At 48.9% G+C, this 21,300-nt stretch overlaps 2 protein-coding genes across 2 annotated transcripts; one reads left to right on the top strand and one right to left on the bottom strand.

Annotated features, from left to right (window-relative positions):
- Positions 1 to 1,257: 1,257 nt before the first annotated feature.
- On the top strand, positions 1,258 to 2,289 carry N7473_001719 (uncharacterized protein; the record flags this gene model as incomplete). Its single annotated transcript, XM_057147659.1, has 2 exons — positions 1,258 to 1,628; positions 1,675 to 2,289. Coding segments are annotated over 2 exons (942 nt in total), but the record flags the coding sequence as incomplete, so codon positions are not given.
- Positions 2,290 to 2,424: 135 nt separating this feature from the next.
- N7473_001718 (uncharacterized protein) lies at positions 2,425 to 3,227 on the bottom strand (the record flags this gene model as incomplete). The annotated part of the gene is made up of 2 exons (XM_057147658.1): positions 2,425 to 3,088; positions 3,139 to 3,227. The coding sequence occupies 2 exons, from the start codon at positions 3,225 to 3,227 to the stop codon at positions 2,425 to 2,427; spliced, it is 753 nt and encodes a 250-aa protein (XP_057011312.1).
- Positions 3,228 to 21,300: the final 18,073 nt, after the last annotated feature.

The following is a 21,300-nucleotide window of genomic DNA, read 5'->3' as shown; positions in this document are numbered from 1 at the left end:
GGTCGGGTTCGAATCATATTCAGTACCTCACACAAGCACGAATCGTTTTCTCTCCGAATCACGGCTTTGCACGTGGGGTTGCTAGTGTTTTCTGTCTCAGCACAAGCGAATCGTGTAGCGTTGAAAACTTCTCCTATAGTTAGTCTTGAGGGGCGAAGTACCGTACCCTTGGCGAGTCACCTACCGGCGAGAGAAACAGCGGATTCTTCAGATCTGACTCCATGATAAGAGCAACAAGGGTGCCTAGAAGCGGTTGTCAGTGAGAGTCGCGACCTTGGCTAGGCGCCCATACATACCCAGCATCGTAACTCTCAAAATGTTGGTCATTGGAGGGGATACTGTGTCAATAATAAGTTCTGTGTTGATACTATATGGCTTTTTGACTTACATGTACTCCTCCGGCCGAAGTGTTTGGCACCTTAGCAGTATGGCTAGCTTCAAGGCCGCTGGGCTCTAATGTTGACATTAGTATTACTACTGCCTACTATTTTCCGTTAACTCCCTATAAATCGAAGATCCGAGGGAAGTTGTCTGCCTAGGCAATGTTGCCTGCCTAGGCAATGTTGCAACTTGCAAGGGTCTCTAGATGAGCAACCTCTGATCTTGGGTCACCGAGGCGGCATTTTTGGCAGGATAGCCATTCTCGCCTGCTCATATTAGAGAGGGAGGGTTGCCCTTTTAAGTGGCCTTGAGTCACATGGAAAGACATAAACAGCCGAGCCGAGGTTTTGAATGAGGTTGTTCTGAACCGCGAGCTAGAAAGTATTTGAACTTCGGGAGTAGGCCCCGCGACCACAGGTTGGTGGGGAACTTGTGGTTCTCTGGAAGCTGATTGGACACGGGTATTTGGCGATTTGAAACTGCGACCCCACGAGCCTTTTGAGTTGCTTCAGTTTTCTGACGTCAACGCTCGTTGCTAATTACAGTGTATTGTGTAGAAGGCAATTAATTCATATTATCCTCGAAAGACTGCTTCTCAAGTAAATAAAGGGGAACATTGAATATGCAGTTGATATTAATCTCGACATGCTTACTAGTCACGTGAATGATATCCTACCGATGCCATTGGTCAGTACGTTTGTCCACCGTGACCGTTGCGTAATTAACTTCCATGCACTTACCCTCTTGCAAGCTTGACCGCTACGCTATTTAAGGCCCAAGTATTGCCTCCTTGCTGTTTCCCCCCAACCAACTTCTCGACATATTTTATTAGGAAATTTCCACACCTGTCGGGATGTCTTATTATTCGCTTGAGGATACAATCAATCGCTTTTTTTGGGCCGCACCGTCACGCGGGAGCAATGTGACCAAATTGCTGTTGAAATTACGGGTGAAGCCGTGGAGCCAGTTCGGCTTCAGGGAGCGTTCAGTTACACTGTAGCAGCTAGGGGGCTTCTGGTACAATTCCGTGTTCCCGAGTCTCTCTTAGATACAGAAAAGCTGGGTCTCGCTCGGAAGATCTTCGGCAATGTTGTTCCCGCCTGTGTCAATAAAGGTGTCATAGGATCGTCGCCTTCGCTCACTATCTATGTCATGAAGAAAGTTCCCGGAATAACCTACATTGAAGTGCCTTTAACAACACTACATTCAACTTCATGGCAAGAGAAAACAGTATCGGATTTTTCAAGGTACATTTAATGTCGCTATGCTATGGACCACAGCTGATCTTACTAGATTTTTTGCCAATTCATGGTTGAACCGACTATCGGAGGCTCATCACTCCGAGCAGTCTTTGGAAGATCTTCAAGACAAGCTTGATATACTTGTGCACGGGCTCCCTTCCCGATTTACAGCCGTCATCTCCAAGCTTCGCGAAGAACTTCCCGCAATCTTTGCTCCCACGTATCCGTTGGCTCTAACTCATGCTGACCTGTGTGAGATGAATCTTATCGTCGATGCCAAAGTAGGTGGCATCAATGGGATTGTTGATTGGGCTGAAGCAAAAATTTTGCCATTTGGAATGTCGCTATGGGGATTTCAGAACATGCTTGGAATTATGAACTCAAGCGGTTGGCATTACCATGAAAATTCTTCCAAACTGGAAGGCATTTTCTGGGATACGTTCCATAGCCAGGTGGGAAAGATCTCCGATGTTGAGAAAAGGGCCATGAAAATCGCGGAACGGACTGGATTGGTTCTTCGTTATGGTTTCACCTGGGAAGATGGGAATGTGGAAAGGCCTACGAATGAGCAAGATTCTTCGATTAGATATTTGGACGCATTTTTAGATCGCTTGGGGGATTAGGCACGCAAAACCCCTCCCTAGAGTTCCAACCTATACCAGCATTCTTAGTATTGGAAATGAGGGCCAGTGAGTAACCCGAAAACGAATGTATTTAGTTAATAGGTTGACGTTTGCGTGAAAAAGGCAAATAAAACAAGGACGTGCTGCAGAAAGGACTAGAAAACAACAGCTCATTCTAGCTACTGAATGATTTCCTCCTTTTTGAGGAAGCCTTTCAGCTCCCCAATATGAGAAAGAGGAATTTCATCCACGAAGACTCTGTGAGTACCCTTCGTGGTCTGAGCATGCTTCTCACCATCCTCCAAGCCTTTACTCTCGCTCCCATTACCAACGTACCATCCAGTTGTTCTGTAGACCTTTCCATATTGGGCTTGGGCCTCATCGAGCATCACTGTTCCAGAATTGCCAAGTACAAGCTCTATCATTGGCGAAGACGGCCCATGGTGTAGTGCTTGCAGCCCGAAGGTGTCCGTCAGGTTGTGGTCAAGGAGGTACGTGAAGACGTCCTTGAAAAAAGAAGTGTTAATTTCGCTAAGATCTTCCGGCGGACCTTCCCGGTACTCATAAGCCACCAGTTCTCCGTCCCTGGACAGCTTGAAAATATGGCCGTGTATATTAGAGGCATCAACTTCTTCAATAGGGACGGGCTTAGTCCAGCATCCAGTGGGGTTCTCAAAATAATGTCCTAGCATTACTTGATCACTCGGAATCTGGAAATGCCCATGGATTAGATGGATGCCGATTCTGTCCTGGACATTGTGGCGAAGCAAAATCTCTCGAATTTCTTGCGAATGATTGTGAAGAAGCGGTGGTTGTGCTTCGTCGGATGGAAGCTGATTGTACCTGGAGTTATTCTTAGTAGGGCTAATTGTTAAACGGGTAGCAGAACATACAAGACGGATGACTGCTTCAGATCAGCCTCAGTCGGGGCGACGTGTAAGCCAGGCACAACAGCTTGTTTGATGACTGAGGCGGAGGCCATTTCGATGGATACGCTAGGATATGAGATTGAAGATACAAAACCAACTATTGAAGTCGTTGAGGTGGTAAGTCCTGAGAGATAAACGGCCTCTTATATTTTCTAAATGGGAATCCAGGCAAGCCGCAATATACCAGTCACGTAGCCATATCTTGTAGACAGGGTTCCCCGCTCGATCTATGCAACTCCGTCCAAAACCACGTCCAAAGGGGGTTCCGGTGATTTGTTCGTCAAGGTTCCAGCCTCTATGGCACTTGTGATTGACTGAAGGCAGGAATATCTGTGACAGGAATAAGAGGCTCCCGGCGTGTAGGTGACCACCATGCATTAGCGAATGAGCTGCTCACGGCCAGCGCTTTATTAGCGCCTCGCGCACAATCTAGACCAGCGGGCTACATCGATGGAGGGGTGGACCGGGTACTTGTACAATCCGTGGGATTGGTGGGCCAGGCAGCGTGAGGCTGCATGGTCTGTTTGTTCGGGCAGGATATTGACTGACTGCCCCACTTTTTCGGGCCTCAGCATGCCCAGGCTGATATGGTAAAGAGCAAGAACCAATAACGAGCGCAGCTATGCATGCAACACTGTCTCCTAAGCGTGGTGGGGGCCGCACCCACTGGCCAGTGTCCTACCATCCGCAGGGGGGCAGCCCACTCGGTTAGGGAGGGCTGGTATAAAGGCCAGCCTTTCGACTAATTTTCGACTAATTTTCGATTAATTTTCGTCTTTGAAAGCTTGAGTTTTCTACTTCGATTTGTGGTATTCAGGCCATTTCATCGACGTTATCTCGGTTCCTTTTCAATAAAATCTTCACTTCAATGTTCTGAAGCATGACTCTGTCGCTTACTAGTGCTTTCGAGCAGCTTGTCCAGACTTCAAGAGATGTTGAGCGTCGGAATGGTGTGAAAGAAAAAGAAAAGAAAAGAATATTGGCGGCAGCCACCTTACTAAGGAATGGGTGTCCACCTCAGGACTCCAGAGGAGCCGGTCGACAGTCGACTTACCTCGACTTCCTTCGCAAAGTTCTACAGCTGAACGGCCAGTCGATGGTCGTTCTTTGTGCTATTGGGTTGGGGCTGTCGGCAATTGCCATCGCAAAAGAGAGCATACGACTTAATCTTCCATATGAGATCCAAAATCACCCTGGCCTAGACAACCCGGTGCTCCGACGTCTTGCACGTCAGTATTTCAGTTTTGGTGTCTACTCAGACTCTTCCCGCCCTCCCTTACCAGCCGGTGGTGGAACGGTTGACCAAGTCTCGGTGTCTCATGATCTCTCCGAGCGTCACGAGCAGGTTCAAGGGAGCCACCAAATCGTTGAACGGAATCCCGGTACGACCACCAAATCCCATGGGTCTTGCAGTATGCTAACATTGTGAAGGGCCACCTCCAGTAGTCGTATCGTCAGATTTGTCTCCTTTTCAGCCCGAGAAGCATCAAGACACAGGTATGGCTTCAGCCCAAAAGTGCATGTTAACTGGCTAACTTGACCTGAAGTCCCTCTGACCGGAGATGTCTACGAGCTCAACTTGCAAGATATTCGAGATATCATAGAATCAGGTCAGATATCTGGCGCAATGTGGCTCACAGACACGTATGGAGTGAATACAACATCTTTTGTCACAATTCCAGTCAGCAACGAACTGACGGATCGATTGATCTTACACCGTCCCTTGGCAAAATGGGGCCAACCGCCAAATTAACCTCCATCCATCGCTGTTATATATCCAACTTCAACGACGCCCGATGCTCTAAAGCGCCAAGTATCTCGCCATGGTATGATGACCCGGAAGCCTTGCTCCTCTGTTCCAACTCCGTCGACATATTCCCCGCTTTCTCTCTCGAAAATCCGTATTGCGCCTCTGTTCTGAACAAGATCCACGACAATGGCAACCGTTCTCGGTGGAGGGGTAGTCTGAACACCTTTTGATGGTGTTGTCCAGTTTATTCGATCGCATAAGTCACATTGTACCTGGGATAATTAGTACGTTTCTTACAGGTGATCATTTGACAGATGATTCTCACTTCTTTCTTGCATTCTTCTAGAACGTCGCTGTCGGTTGAGCTTTCGGTGCGAACTTTTTTGGCTACCTTATCCATGGTATCTGTCTCTCTGCGCGCTGCTCTGGTAGAGCACGCAAACTTGCCTAGAAGAAGTAAAGGTTTCGAGGGTTAGATTCCATCATAAGTACACAAAGCGAGAAGGAAAACAGGCATTACTTACCTCGCCGGTTAATCTGATGAGAAATTAAGGATCATTACCGACGACTTTGCTTTCGAGGTATTTCCTTAAGTGACGAAAATTTTAAGTCGGGGATGATGACCACACTCATTTGGGCCTGTACCACCTTCGAGTCAGGCAGCAGTTGCTGTAAACCGCTGGCAGATGGGTGAATGGGCAGATGAGGGGCAGGAAGAAAGTCCACGCTTATATCATCACGTGATACCACATTTTGGCCCGAGGGATTTGGGCGCTGGTCTTCCCAATCAAGCAGACCTTAATAAGCAAAGATGTGAATGACCTTGACAGCCTAAAAATTTCGCACATACTCAAGGTCAATATAATAAAAACAATAACGGTAGAACACTTAGGCTAATTTCCCCATGCACCTGTATTACTCTATGACTCCACCCAAGTCCAAATGATATCAATAAAGGATACTTATCGGGGGAGGTCCGTTCCACTGTGTAAATTCACCGAAATTTCATCGAGATTTCATCGAAAAATTGATGAGAATTCGACATTGTTTCGCAATTCTTTTCTTGGTATACCACAATTTGCAAGTCAAAGTCAGAGAGGCTGGACTATCCCTAAATTGCCTGCGGACCTTAGATGGCTCAATACGTCTTAGACGGCAAAGATAGGCTTGCTCCTCAGAGCAAAAGTCAATCCTTCTGGACCGTGCATTCAAGATCATCTCATCTGTACATCTGTAGTGTACTTTTGTTTTGAGACTAGGGGGTCAAGGGTGGGCGACGAAGTTATAAATGGGAGCAACCTCTCTAGTTCTTGGAGTTCTTTAATCGTACTAACATCAGTATTTGACCTTGCTGATTCAGGTTTCTTCTCCATTGTACCCAGAATTCCATCGACTGGACCAAGCAACATGGCACCTACTCAGAGTAGCTCATATTCGCCTTCTGTCGAACACAGCATGGCATTGGAGACTTCCTCTGCTTGTTACCAAGGCCTGACGCCCCCGGACAGCCCGACGAAGGGGACAACTACCTCTCAAGCTATCGTGAAGGATCTCAAGCATCTGTTTGGTGTGTTTCTCGAGAAGACGCTGCTCGATCTTACCAACAAAGAACCTCCAAATACCCCTGTCTCCCAGGATCAGTCCCCATCAAGCCCTGACATGGTTCAGCTGAAGCAGATGCTGGTGAAATTCACCCTCGATGAATGTGCTTCAGCTGAACTGTCTATGGCAACCAAGCCTGCTCAGTCTTGTCCAGCGAGCAATAACCAGGAGAAGGGCGTTCAGGTAGCAGATGGAATTGATCTCGACAGTCCGATCTGTACTACCCCGGATGATTATAAATCGTTTGAAAAGTGGGCCTCGACACCCCAATTCAAGACTGTTGTGGAAACGTATGAGCCACCAACTCCCCTTCCCATTCCTTTTAGAAACTGGCTGACATGGGTGTAGTTGGGATAAAGAAGCATGCAAATACAAGATAGCAGAGCCGGTGGAGACACGCGGTGGTCTGGACGACTATGCTGAATATGCATTTATTGTCCGTGAACGTGTTGGTCCGTAACGTCGTCACGCAGGGGACCGAACCAATACTAATCGCATCATTAGATCGGAATTCCGAGGAGGTGACGCCCTACATAGACCTCAAATCGGATGGCCTACGTGACATCCTGCGTGTGGTGCTGCACGACATCAAAGCTATTAGCATAATGGAGGGCAAGCCATCGGTAACTGAGACTCAACAGAATCTGGAAGAGAACGCTGACGTGAATTTAGATCGAGCAAAACGTCCTTTTCCAATTCCTCCCAGAGCTCGACAGATGTGCGGAGAACATAGAAAACAGTTCGGACGATGACTCGGCACATGCGGAGCATCTCCGCCTGCTCATCGACCACCTCAAGCACGCATATACTTCTATCTCGCAGCGTCTCGAATCAATGTTGCAGCACGGTCATATTACATATGACCTTCTTTACGCGCTTTTCAAGCCTGGTTGCCATGTTTATACCACATGCCTTGGCACAAAAGAGCCGCGATGTGTCAGGTTCGACGCGGGGGAAGAGGTGACACAAAATGACGAGACGTGGTGGAATCTCGAGTGCCGATTCATTGATTATGACGGAGTCAAGTTCGGCGAGGCCGGAATATTTCTGCGTGTGGCAAAGTTCCGGGGGTCAAAGCCGATCGAGAGCCTTGAGGCGTTCCCTCTCCGCTACCATCCAAGGTACGAGCAAGTCCGGAAAGACTTGGTCGAAAGAGGCCAAAAGTTTCGGGATTTGACCGGCTCGCATATTCGGCACTGTAAAGGCAGTGCGTTCTTCATGAATAAGGGGAAGGCTATCAAAGTCAAGGTCAACAGTCGAGTGGCAGTGGATGCCGCATTTTTTCATGAAATGCAGCCAAACTACTCCCGACCGTCACTCCGTGACCTAGGGGTCAAGGACAAGGATGGAATTGCATTTATCGACATAGGTGCGATGCTTATGGAGGACCGCGAGAGAGAGAAGGAGAGGATGCAAGGAGACGGCGTGGACGCACAAAAACTGAGCGAGACCGATTTCTTGGTCGGCTGCCCAACAGTATGCTGTTTTAGTTTCAAGGAGAAAATGTTCTGTATGTGAGACGACTGAAAATTGCTTGGCGTCCGACTAATTTCATTCCAGTGGAGTGCGCAGTCAGTGCTCTTGGGGACGTGGATTGGTCACCCGAATCATTCGACTGCCTGCAGATCCCTTCAGAGACCAAGACAATGCTCCTATCATTGACGAAAACCCGCCTGGGTCTGATACCGACGGTACCGTTCGACGACGTAATTGATGGAAAAGGTCAAGGGCTCAACATCCTTCTAAAGTATGTCGGCAAAGTGTCTGTGTACTCTATCAAGACTTCCACCCTAACCCATGCTAGTGGTCCACCAGGAGTTGGAAAGACATTCACCGTTGAGGCAACCTCGGAATATTTCAAGCTCCCTCTCTATTCGGTAGGAACACTTCGTCGCGCTGATTGTGGCCTTACTAACCTTGCCAGATATCCGCAGGCGAACTTGTTGTTGACCACGGAGATTCTCATGCGCTTGAAGCACAGCTTGAAGTTATCTTCAAAATCGCGAAGCACTTCAATGCTATACTGCTCTTAGATGAAGCGGACGCGTTTATGGCAAGCCGCACAGCGCTCCATGACAACCACAATCGACTGGTAACTATATTCCTGCGCAAGCTAGAATATTATCAAGGAGTTCTCTTCTTGACTTCGAATCGGGGTATTCAATTTGACGATGCAATCCTGAGCCGGATCCATTTGATCATCGAGTATGAAGACCTGAGCAGGGAATTTCGCAGAGGTCTCTGGTCAACTTTTCTGGACAGGGCACGTACAATGCAAGGGCCTGCCCTTGTTGAGGAGCACGACCTCCGACGATTGGAGTCTTTAGCCCTGAATGGACGAGAGGTGGGTTCCAGAGCGCTGCTGTGTACTTCTCACTTGCTGACTGCCATAAAGATCAAAAACATCGCGGCAATCGCACATGCTCTTGCTGAGGCGGACACCAATCAAGTGAGCTATAAATACTTGGAGTTAGCGGCGGAATCAAATAAGAAGTTTTCGAAGGAGTTTGGCAGAGAGAAGCCGGTTGATGGAATGTATGTCTAGCAGCATGCCTGGGAAGGTCATGGGGGTGATATCGTTGCTCAAGAAGTGAGGCTCTTGTTGCACCATACCTAGTTGGTACACGGGCTTGGAGAGGTCTCAAAGTTTTGTGACGTAATGTTTTGCATTGTCTTCAAATGAACAGCCAGAACCTTAATGTACCGCTATATCGCAGTTTTCCACTCTTTTCAAGCCGCTCTTATATTCCTTTGCTCGGACGCAATGATTGCGTCGCGTATTGCCAGATGTGGGTTCAAGGGCCCGAGGGCGCTTCAACCATTTCACATCCTCCAAGTCAATGACGACCAGACGGCCACTCGGGTCATCCCACAGCATATTACGCCACTCACTGTCGCCGTGGATAACTCCGCGCGACCGAAGCACAGCCAGAGCTTTGTCGCGCTCTTGGTTGAAGAAGCTAGAATTCCCATCATTGATGATATGTTGAAGCCGCGTTCCAGACCAGCTCAAGATCATCATCCGGGCCATTAATTCGCCGTGGTACCAATATGCAACGCGAGGCTTAAAGTCCCCAAGACAGACAGGGATGTGTTGTCCCTGCAAGCTCCTGAGATGGTGATAATTATCCACTTCCGCTTGGAGGCGATGCTGCTTCTCCACAGTCGTAGCTTTAATGATCACAGTGTATCCGCGCGAAAGGAGGGTGGCTTTCACGAGGTAGCCTGTCCGACCACAGACGTGCAGCTGTTCGAATCCAAGATCTCGATCTCGGGCAAGTTGACGATGAAGCTGGCGAGTAAACTCCTGCGGTCCCATGGAGTGTCTCTGACCACCGTGGAGTTTCCAGTTAGGGCATTTTGTATCCAGAGGTTCTCGGTTGACCATACCACGGATGCAGGCGATGGTGCAGTATGGTCGTGTAGAATGCCTGTCTGTTCGAGAAGTCTGTTTGTTGTCCCGGTCGGCTCGTGTCCTTTCGCTTCCTGTAGTTGATTGGCAGTTCTTGCCTCGGCCGCGGCTCGATCGGCTGCGCGATGCTGCCGCGGTAGACGGCGAGTGCGATTCTTGATCACTGCCGCTGCCTTCAATCGACGAGTGCTTCGGTGTAGATGCGCCTGGTTGGCAACGAGCGCGAGCACGAGAGCGTGTATTGTGTTTTTTCCGATCTCGTTTCCGCTCTCGTTTCCAGTGCGAGGGCCGATAATTAGAGGCCCGCGGGTCTTTACGGAGAGTTTCAGGAATTTCCCTCAACACGTCGAGATATTCGACCTTCCAGGTCGTTAGCTTATCGTGTGCCGCATCGTGCCATTCTTGAGTCGGAGGTTCGACGGCCAGCGCTTGAAGGGTGAAAGCAAGCACCTGACTGATGGCTGTCCGGTGGAGGCGCAATTCATCGTCCGCTTGCACATCTTGATTCGGGATACACAAGAAATATTGAACAACGGTAGGATCATCCTTTGGAATATGGAGGAAAACGAAAGCCTCTCCGGTGCAGATGTAGCCATATCGAACTCCAATGTCGATCATGTACGAGAATATCTGAGTGACCACGGCGGCGACGAGGCGGGTGGCATAAAATTCAAATGTGTCACCTTCCTGGTTAATGACATCGCGAGCCAGATCAGTCTGGTGTAGACCCGCCACCAGTTCGGGGACTGTCACTTTGTGTGGCGCTTTGAACTCCACTGCATAAACTGGTATGTGTTGTTCGTCAGCCACAAGGTGTACGCAGAACTGGTCGGCGCCTCGGTTGCATCGCCGTGCAGTCCCATCCCTCTTCTGTCTCTGCGCCGCTCCTCTCCCCCTTCCATGCCTAGTGTCCCCCGGCCGCCGGGGTGTACGCGCGTCGTGAAGATTCATTCGCTCCAGGCTGTTCTCCAGCGAGGTTTCCGATGGGTTTGCGCAATCATAGAAGGCGACTCGGCCTTGGATTCCAAACTCCTGTCGAAGAGGTTCATCGTCTCGCAAAGCCTTCATGACTTTTTCGACAAAGTTATCCACCGTGTCTCGCTCAAAATTCCGAAGAGACGCTTCCGAATAGATCGGCTTGTTCTGGATATTCGTAACGACATAATCGATTTGGGCATCAGAAGGGAATAGTGGGCGCGAGGTAAAGGCAGCGGTGCGGTCGAATTTCTCCCAGACTTGTTCCTGTAGCGTGGGGAAGTCAAGCCAAGGGACGATATGCTTGGGGTAGAGTCGGTTCACTGGGTCGGCCGCGTCGCCCTGAGTCGTGAGGGTCGCATCTGCCTCAATTTGGATCGCTTGGGACAGAGAATTGTGGCAGCGATCGAGGAGGCGAAATAGTGAGTTGGGTTGCACTCGCCGTTCTGCCGCTTCTCGTGCTATTCTCTCTTCCTCCTCGCGGCGCTCTGCCTCTTCTCGCGCCTGTTTCTCTTCCTCTTCACGGCGCTCTGCCTCTTCTCGTGCTTGCCTCTCGATTTCTCGCGCCTGTCTCTCTTCCTCTTCACGGCGCTCTGCCTCTTCTCGCGCCTGTTTCTCTTCCTCTTCACGGCGCTCTGCCTCTTCTCGTGCTTGCCTCTCGATTTCTCGCGCCTGTCTCTCTTCCTCTTCACGGCGCTCTGCCTCTTCTCGCGCCTGTTTCTCTTCCTCTTCACGGCGCTCTGCCTCTTCTCGTGCTTGCCTCTCGATTTCTCGCGCCTGTCTCTCTTCCTCTTCACGGCGCTCTGCCTCTTCTCGCGCCTGTTTCTCTTCCTCTTCACGGCGCTCTGCCTCTTCTCGCGCCTGTCTCTCTTCTTCTTCACGGCGCTCTGCCTCGTCCTGGCGTCGCTCTGCCGCTTCTCGGAGCCTTTGTTGCTCTTCAACCTGACGTCGTAATTCGGCGATTGTTTCCTCCATCCCTGGTTGAAATAATTATTCAGTAGATAATCGAACGAAACAAATTGAAGTCAACAGGGTAGGGGACCCAGTTGGCGCGGGGAATGGGCTGTCGCGGCAGGATACGTGTCTGGTTGTTTACCAGCTTACCTTTTTGGCTAGAGTCAATTTATGCCTCAGGCATTAACGCACGTTGCACTTTCGGTTGGTTTCAGCCATTGTCTCCAAAACATGCGCCGACTCGATGGTATCTGGATTTGCCTCGTCAGAACATAGATAAATTCGGTCCTCCGTCCGATCCTCAAAGTACAGTCACCGTAGCGAGACGACTATTTCAATGGCATCACTCGCGAGGCCCACTTCCGTCCTCCAATAACATTTGCTTCGAAGGATAACTGCGTTGTATGATCTCGCTGTGAGGAATGAATGCACAGCGAATCCTAGTAGTCAGCAAAAGCTCTTTCTAAATAGTTAGAGAGAATATGCTTACCTCTCTCGTTGTCCGTCTGCTTTGCGAAACACGCTATTGTATGTTCTAGGTTTGGGGGTTAGACATCACGCAGTTATTATCCAACGGAATCGACAAGGAAAGACGTACCTGCACTATCCCTGCCAGGAACAGGCTTGCTTACTTTGTTGATGGTCCCTGATTAAGCTATCGGGTCATGAATACACCTCGGCCACTTCGGGGATGATTGGCTCTTGGATGTTGCGTAAGATGCTGAGTGGAGGCGAGGTCTTACAATTCAGAACCGCGAACTCCCAACCATGAACTTCAAACCGCGAACTTCAAACCGCGAACTTCAAACCGCGAACTTCAAACCGCGAACTTCAAACCGCGAACTTCAAACCGCGAACTTCAAACCGCGAACTTCAAACCGCGAACTTCAAACCGCGAACTTCAAACCGCGAACTCCAAGCCGCGGACCTCCACTCTTGCTTAACTCTCCAGGCTAGCTGGCGATCCAATATTGTACTGTACTTGGCAGCGGTATGGACGCTGTGTATGGCTGGCGACTCGCCCACGAACCCCACTTGCAGGCCATTTTTGGAATGAGTTGGCGGGTCTCCATCCAGGTCTCACGACCCATACCCAGTTCCTTCGTGCATCTTCTATGGATGCAATTTCCGGCTCGCCTGATCTCGAAAGCATCAACTAAACTATGTCGGGCGCTAACCCGGATGGGAAGGGAGAATCCTAACAATTTTAGCATCTCAAAGTATGACAATATCCCCTTCGTCAACAAAAAGACCCCAACCCCCCAGGCCACAGGACAGCACTCACCAAAATTGGATTTTCTCAGGACTCAAGGGGCTGCGCTGGGGGTAAAGTCGGCCCACTGAGATCAGTTGCCTCACACTGAGAATCGCATCCGTCTCGACTCGAATCGTTTGAGACAGAGATGTAGCAGCGATCGAAAAGGGGAATCAGAATGTGGGGCTGGGTTCGCCATTCTGTTTCTCCATGGCGGCGTTCTGCCGCTTCTGATAGCCTTCGTTGTTCTTCAAACCTCACCTCGTAATTCGGAGATTGTTTGCTCCATTCCTAGTCAAAAGAAGTAGTCAGTATATAGTTGAATGATGCAAATTGAAGTCAACATAGTAGGCCCGCTAGCAGACGAGGGGAATAAACCGTCACGGAGGGGATCCAGCTTACTCCTTGACTCCAGAGCGGATTGGTGCCTCCTGCATAGACAACCTTTGGCCACGATTGATTTTAATTACACTTCCAAGACACACACCGATTCGATGGTACTTAATGTGCCTCGTCAGTACATAGGTAAGTTCGGCCCACCTTCGAAATCCTCTGCAAGTGCTGTACAGTCACCATACTGAAATCAATATTTCAATTGCATCGCTCGCGAGGCCCGCATGCCGTGCTCCGCTAACAGCCGTCTACTTCGAAGGATAACTATGTTCGCTGTGACGAAGGTGCACAGTAAAGCTAGTAGTCAGCGAAGTTCTTTTAAATAGAGAGAATATGCTTACCTTTCTCGCTGCCCCTCTGTTTGACGAAACACTTCAGTATGCTCTAGGTTTTGCAGTTAGACATCATGTAATCATTCCAAGGGACTTCATAGGAAATAGAAAAGACGTACCTGACCTGCTTAAGTCCCTTGTAAGGAATAGATATGTGCACGAGGCAATCGCTTACACAGTGGTCATTAGCTAGAGAATGTTTGGTGGGCCGACTACGAGGTATTTATAGGTGTAAGCATTGCTTGGTCCCGGTGGTCTCTGACAGCGTCAGCAGTTTTGAGCAGGTTTGGGCGGGTTGATGGCAGATTATACTGGGTTGCCCGCAGAAATATATCAAAAATGCAGAGGAAATAATAACTCACATCAAAAAACGACCTTCATTACCATCACCTGAAGCTTGTGTAGGTCCCCCGGGTTATATCCACCGCATTAGATGCCTCGTATTTTAATATTCATGCCCTCACTCTTCATTCCCGATTCCCGCAAAAAGATACTTCATTCCGGATCAAGGGAACGCCAGCTAAATGTACTCGCATACCTTATTCTTGCCCACTCTTTAGGCGCATTTTATCAGTATTGCAGAAATATCAGCACGTGTGCGTAATATTCTGAACGGGGTATGTCTTATTTGGTAGATCAGCCCATCTCCTCATCTTCCCTAAAATCCGTTATCCTCAAAAGAATTTAGCTAACTAGATTCTCATCATGTGCCTCAAAATTTCCCAGATGCGTTGAATATCGTTTAACCGTTGACTACCGTTCACTAATGCTCAGTTAAAGGCCAGATGGGTACCCTAGCTACAATGGATTGAATGCCTCATCATTTGACTGCCGACTGAGGAAATGATGCGAACTCTTCCGGAAAACGCGGCAGACATAAACTGGCAAGATGACCAAAAGCAGACCCCTCTACTCCACTCTCTGCGGAGGGGGTACCGGTCCATGGTGCGCATTTTATTGCGACATTTCAATCCATCAGTGCAGTGTACCGATTTCGAGGATCGAAATGCTATCTGGTATGCTGTTGCCAATTGCGATGAAGATTTGGTCCGACTTCTCCTGGAACTCCAAAGCGACATTTGGATGATGGACTACCGACAGACCACACCTCTCAACCTGGCAATTTCTCAACGGAATTTGCCGATCGCCCAAATGCTGCTTCATCATGCAGAAGCTTATCCTTCGCAACCTCGACTGGTGGACGTGAATGCCAGAGACCACCCGCTTTGCTTAGCTGTCAACGCTGGTCTGAAAGAAATCGCTCAAGCTCTGATTATCTATGGTACAGATCTCCATGTCACGGACAGATACGGCCAGCCCTTGTTGCACCAAGCCGCCAGCAACGGGCATGATGGTGGCATCCGACTGTTACTGGGCCATGGAGTCGATATCAATAGTACCGACCCAGGGGGCCACACCGCACTGCATTTCGCTGCATTTTATGGGCACAAGTCAACCACAAAGCTACTTTCGAGCACGCCTGGAATTGACATTGCTGCTTGTGACGGCCAAGGAGCTACAGCTCTCTGTGCGGCCGCCCGTGGAAACCACCGATCCGTCGCATTGCAGATCTTGGCCGAGGAGCCAGCCAATGTCAAGGCACGCTGCCTTGGCCAAAAGACTGCTCTTCACTTTGCGGTTCAAAATAGAAACTTTCTCCTCGCTTGTCTGCTTGTGGACTTGGATTCACTGGACCCAAACATCTGCGATGACCAGGGGTGGACAGCCCTCAGCTACGCGGCGAGCCAGGGCGATCTGCGGATGTTGGAGCTCCTCCTTACTCGCACCGATCTGGATTTGAATGTATCACGAGCATCTCCCATTTATCTTGCTGCCGAAAGGGGACATCTGGAAGTGGTCCGCCGACTTGTCTCCCTTGAAGCAGTTGATATCAATCAGACTGTCTGGCACAAGTCTCCTCTATTTATTGCGATCGAAAACGGCTACCGTGGTGTTGCAAAGTTGCTTCTTGAACAAGGGTCTCGACTGGATGTTAATGCAAAGACCTCTCTTGGGGACACCGCGCTGCACATGGCTGTCTCTTATGGGAATCTGGATATTGTGGAGCTATTGCTCAAAGACGATCGACTAGATGTCACGGGTGTTAATCGATATAGAGAGTCAGCCCTAGAGCTAGCAGCCCGGAATGGGAAGGAGCACGTTGTCAGGCGTCTTTGCCGCGACCGCCGAGCAAGAAATGTTTGCCGCTTCCAGAGTGCCATGGAAGCTACATCGAATATCCGGATTCTTTATTTTCTTCAGGGGTAGTTGCTGAGACATGGCGTGGAGCACGGTGTCCGTCGGTCAGCTCGACTTGCCAGAGGATCATACCAGATCGCGGAGTCTAGCACTTCGCCATCGCTTCGCCGGTCAACATGCATGTCGCAATCGCGCCTTGACAGATCTTAGATGATAAGTTCCGGTCGGCGTGGAGTTTGGATAATTTGACGAAGTTTTGGAGAGAATGTTCCATAGCTCACTCGTGACCCTGCTGCAAATGGGTCGCATGGAAAGGGTAGAATGCGATCGCCCAGAAATTTCGAATGAGAATCCAGTCGAGAACACTGTTCGGGGATCAAGATCCTGCAATTAAGTATGCGAAGTGAGATCAAGCGGTGGTCTGGATGGATTGGATGTTAGAAAATTAGCATGATATCCGCCCTCCCGACTGCAGCGACTATTCCACCAGCATCAGCGCCATTCCAAACAAGCGGATCCCCGATGCAGATCGCAAATGGCCTCTCAATGCGGAGCGCGGTCGCCCCGGAGACGGAGACGGAGACGGAGGTTCCCGGAGTAGCTTGTGGGGCTCCATCTCCACTTGATTTCCGGCGCTGATCACCCACTTCGCGCGCAAGCTGGGGGTGTCTTCAATGTGCAACGTGCAAAAGGTAATTCAAATTGAGCTCGAGTGTATCTTAGAGACAATTCCATCGCATTTTAAAAGGTTGAGGGCTCACTAGTAAGCATCCAAATCTTCGATGCACCTCTAAAGAAATTGACAAACCCTCTATTTCCTCCAACAATTCCTCCTTCAATTTCCGCAGCTTGAGAAAATATCCTGCTTGAGAATTGGCGCAATTATACGTCTAAAGACACGTGAGCTAGTTAAAAAGTAATGAACATTTAAACACAATCCCAGCGTTTCACCTGTGCGACTTGAACGATAGAGGAGCTTCCTGAAATTGAGGATACGTAGAATGGTTCTGTACTGCGCAAATTCTTTCTGGGTATGCTATAGACAATAATTGTGGGCTACACACATTCTGAATTTAAAATTCTTCATGAAAACTTTTTATAAATGTGATTGCCCTCCGTCTGACCGGGTCGGAAGCAAAGTGTGGAGATACAGTACCAAGTCCACCAGCTGTAATGATAGAATCTAGAAATGATTAGAAACATGCACAAGAAGTTTGAAGGGAGGCCATAAGGAGCATTTACCGTTATCAATGATGCTTTTATCACCGTTGAACATTTTTGGTGTCCATAAAGTTGACTTCGTGGCTTTGGATAGAGGCCCCTTCACCATGCCCATAGATAAATCTTGTGATTCCCTGACCGCCCACCTCAGATATTAGATCCCCTCAAGGGCTCCTCCAACTTCCAGGAGCTCATTATCCTCAGAAACTGCTACGTTTTATTGACTTTCTGCCTCTGGCCCCTCTGTCTTTTGCTTTTCTCGAGCCCAGGACAGCTGAATATGGGGTTTCCCGAGAATGGTACGTACTCTACCCTATCTTCAAACGTAAGGTACTAAGCTCACTAGAGTGTAGACTATGTTGACATTCATGAATTTGGGTGCAACTCGTCCGACATACCATCCATGCCCCCCTGCCTCGCCTCCGACCGTGATGGATTTTTACTAGATCCAACTACCGAGGACCAGCCTGTTGGGTCTATCGCTCCGACACCACTTCCGATCGAGTGTATTCTCTTTCCTGACCCCCAGAATCTTCAAGCGGGCTTCGTGTGGCCGGGTCCAGATCCTCTATCGCACCACATTGAAACCGACGACATATTGCTCTATATGTCGGTATTTGTTCCGGTCAGGCTACTGCATTGGGTGGAGATTCATCTTACAGGGCTAGATCGGATCACGGGCGACACAATTGAGGAGCATTTGTTCCATCTGTCTCCGACCAAATCTGCCAGAGGTGATCTTTGCTGGGTGCGCAGACAGATGCTGAGCATCATCTCTGGGCCTAGGGATGACGAGCCGAGACTCTTCTTCCGATTATTTTTACGGCCGGGTACGGAACCACTTACGTATATACCGGACTCGGCCCTGTCTTCACAGGCCAATCTTCCCTACATGCCTGAATCCAGATCTCTTTGTACATAGCTTGATAGAGAATTACAGGTGACCTCTTTGTAGCTGGAAAGACGGGTCTTTCATTGCTACTTACCCAGATCTCTGCTGCCTTTATTTGCCCAGTGTTGGAGCAAAGTTCTTGTCAAAACAAGAAGTATAGACTAAGGATGTCACCCATGGTGCCTTTTTGGTCTAGCGGTATGATGGCCCATATTTCGTTCGACAGTTTTTCATAATACCAAACGTCTGCACAACAACATATGCGGAACAACGATAGACGAAATACAGGCTGCTTAAGATCATCTCGAGAGCATTCGAGCAAAGCAATCAGCATGCATTTTACTCCTTTCCCTTCATAAACACAAACTTGTGATAGGTAGGAGGATGGTTAGCGTTCTCATCATTTTCAAATTCACTCTGCCTGCAGTTCTTTGTTCGCTTGACTATGGTTATGATCTCAATGGAGAGAACCGATTTAGTACTTACTTCTATGCTATCGACAAGACAACCTGGAAAAAGTGAAGAACGCGGGCCGGAAATTAAAAACTGGTATAGTGTTCTCTAATAACCTGATAAACCAGGCATAAAGAAAAAGTGTCACGATTTTTACACAGGGCTGCACTGCTGGAATTCATCCTGCAAATGGGTGGCAGGTGAGGTATCCTGTGATGGATGCTCTACAGAGCGGACATCCCTCTGACTTGTCGAGATTTTCAACGCACGACCGGCAAAACATGTGCTCACATACAAGTGCCGCCCATTTCCCTGTCTGCTCGTATTTTTTGCCTAACTGCGAGAATTTGGCTTGTAGCTTTTGATGCTTGTCCCTCGCCACACAAAGTTCATCTTGGAGCTTTCGGTTTGTATCTCGCAATGTTGTAATTTCATGGTCAAGTGCGGTCAAGTGCGGTTCGGAGCTTCTTGAAAGCATGGTCCTAGTCTTGATCAGCCACGGAAGATGAAGTCTAATCACGCGATCAGGCCATACCAAGGTAGGTAGACACTTCGCTCGATTTCGTTCGTTTTCTTTTCCGTGATGTTGTTGTCTCACGTGTATCTGCGCTTAATTCAACGAGTACGCCGGCAACTTCCACATATCTCGAATCTGTCTGAGGGTGGCTCTGAGGTCGTGAATTACCTGGGTCGGTTCTTGGAAATCTTTCTTCATTCTCATCTGATATTCTAATTGTGTCGGGATGGCTTTCCCCTGCACCACTAGTCGTCATATTGAGAGTGAAATGGGTAGTGTGCGATCTCTGAATAGAATATGATGAATTAGAACTGGCCACCTCAGGGCAAAGGGTGGGCAGGCCATTAATGTATTTGTGAACGACGCTAACAAAGTCAGCCCACTAACATTCCCAGACGGTGCCACTACAGTGTTCTAGGCCGCTTGGAACAGCTGAAAGTCAGCCTCTAGCGGAGTGAACTAGACGACTGTATGCCAAGCAATTTTCCATGGAACGATCTAACAAGATTAGACTAAATTAGATGTTCCTAGAGCGGGAGAGGCTCCTAGAAACTTGTGTGACGAATCCTGGTGTTTCAGTTTCTGCTCCTAAGGCCCGTATGTTTGTTCCTAGGGCCGATCAGCCAGTTCCTGGAAGGGGCATCGAGTTTCTAGGGCCTATGCTGACCCTGGGAACCGATAACCTTGCACGTAAGATTGGGGAGATTAGATTTGTTTTGTGGCTCTCATGTATAGCGAGGACGGTGAGCGTCACCACAAAAAACCGTCCACTATGCACCATGACCAACGTGACGAATCTCAAAAAAGGTATCACGACCGCTTTGGTATTTTACGTGTCGCTTTACTTTGCGGCAGCTTAAAGAATGGAAGATAGAACGTATATGTGCAGTTTGGCTAGTGAGGTCCGATAAGAGGCATCTCAAGAGCGTCCCAGGGTGATACCCATGTTCAACATACTTCTCAGGCTATTCAACCCTAAACAGTCGACTGAAAAGAGCGATACCAAACTTTCTGGAGGCTACCTTGGTCTCGCAGCATCATCATCACCTTGCGAAACTAGAACCGATCTATCTCTCTTACACTGGGAATGCAATCACTTCCCTAAAAGACAGTCCATAGCGAGGATCGAAGCATGTGACGCTTCAACGCAACATAAATGATGATCATGATGATGACCAGACATCCGTAGGCAGCTGTTGGTATCATCAGCTAGGTTCTGTGTACACAGTTAAGTGGACAGCATGTATGCTCCAAAAGTAGAAAGTAAATTGATTGATGTAGATAGATGTGGTGTCTTCCGTCAGGTCAGGTTCCAAGATACCCTTTAATCCCACGCGTCGATACTGGGCAGTCATAACACCGGAACCGTAGCTCCGCGCAAGAATGCGTACACCAAGCAAGGGATGTTGTCTCTCGGCTGACACAAGGATATATCCTGACAGCAGCAAAACCAATACCTCCATAGTACATCTGTAATATCGAAAGCGGCTCACTTTATCGTTGAACCCTGCAAACAGGCCTTGATATCTATGAACACGGTTCGCAAAATACCCTCCGACAGAGAGGACTGCCAGGCTCAAAATGAAGTGAAAGCAGCCAAAAGAATAGTGGGCATTGCTATTCTCCTGTAAGAGTCGCGGGTGGATCAGGAGCACGCCCCCAAAAGTTGAGAATAAAGCCGAAGGGAGAGCCAAAATTACCATGCTCTTGAAGACATCGGTCATCACATTTTCAAACGTAATGGAAAGCATGGAGCCCTTGGTACGGTCTGATCTCGCGCGATCTCGCAGAACGACCGCAAGGTGAGCGAGCGCTGAACTGAGGCTAGCTATAGACAGTCAAGTGAGGGCGAGAAAGAAGATGAGGAGACGAATGCGAATCTGAGATGCAACTGCGACGAAAGACATGATGTAGCTGGATCTGCAACTCGCCGCTTTTGTGTATCTTGAAGAATCGAGCCTGTGTTGTCTGTGAACAAGGTCAGATTGAGCGAAGATTGAGAAAAAAAAAGTTGAACAGGCCATACATTTAGATACGTGCTACACGGATTATATACAGGCTCGCGGCGTCTGGTATAAATAGCATATTGAGGCTCTTTCTTTGCCAAGATACATGGCTCTCCTGGGCTATTTGGCAATCTCGGCTTTCATTTGCGTCGTTCCGCTGCTGCC

This window comes from Penicillium subrubescens (genome assembly GCF_028828155.1).
Source record: "Penicillium subrubescens strain IBT 31985 chromosome Unknown utg000002l_segment0_segment0, whole genome shotgun sequence".
In the NCBI taxonomy this organism is placed as follows: Eukaryota; Fungi; Ascomycota; class Eurotiomycetes; order Eurotiales; family Aspergillaceae; genus Penicillium; species Penicillium subrubescens.
This window is presented reverse-complemented; position numbering and strand designations above follow the sequence as displayed.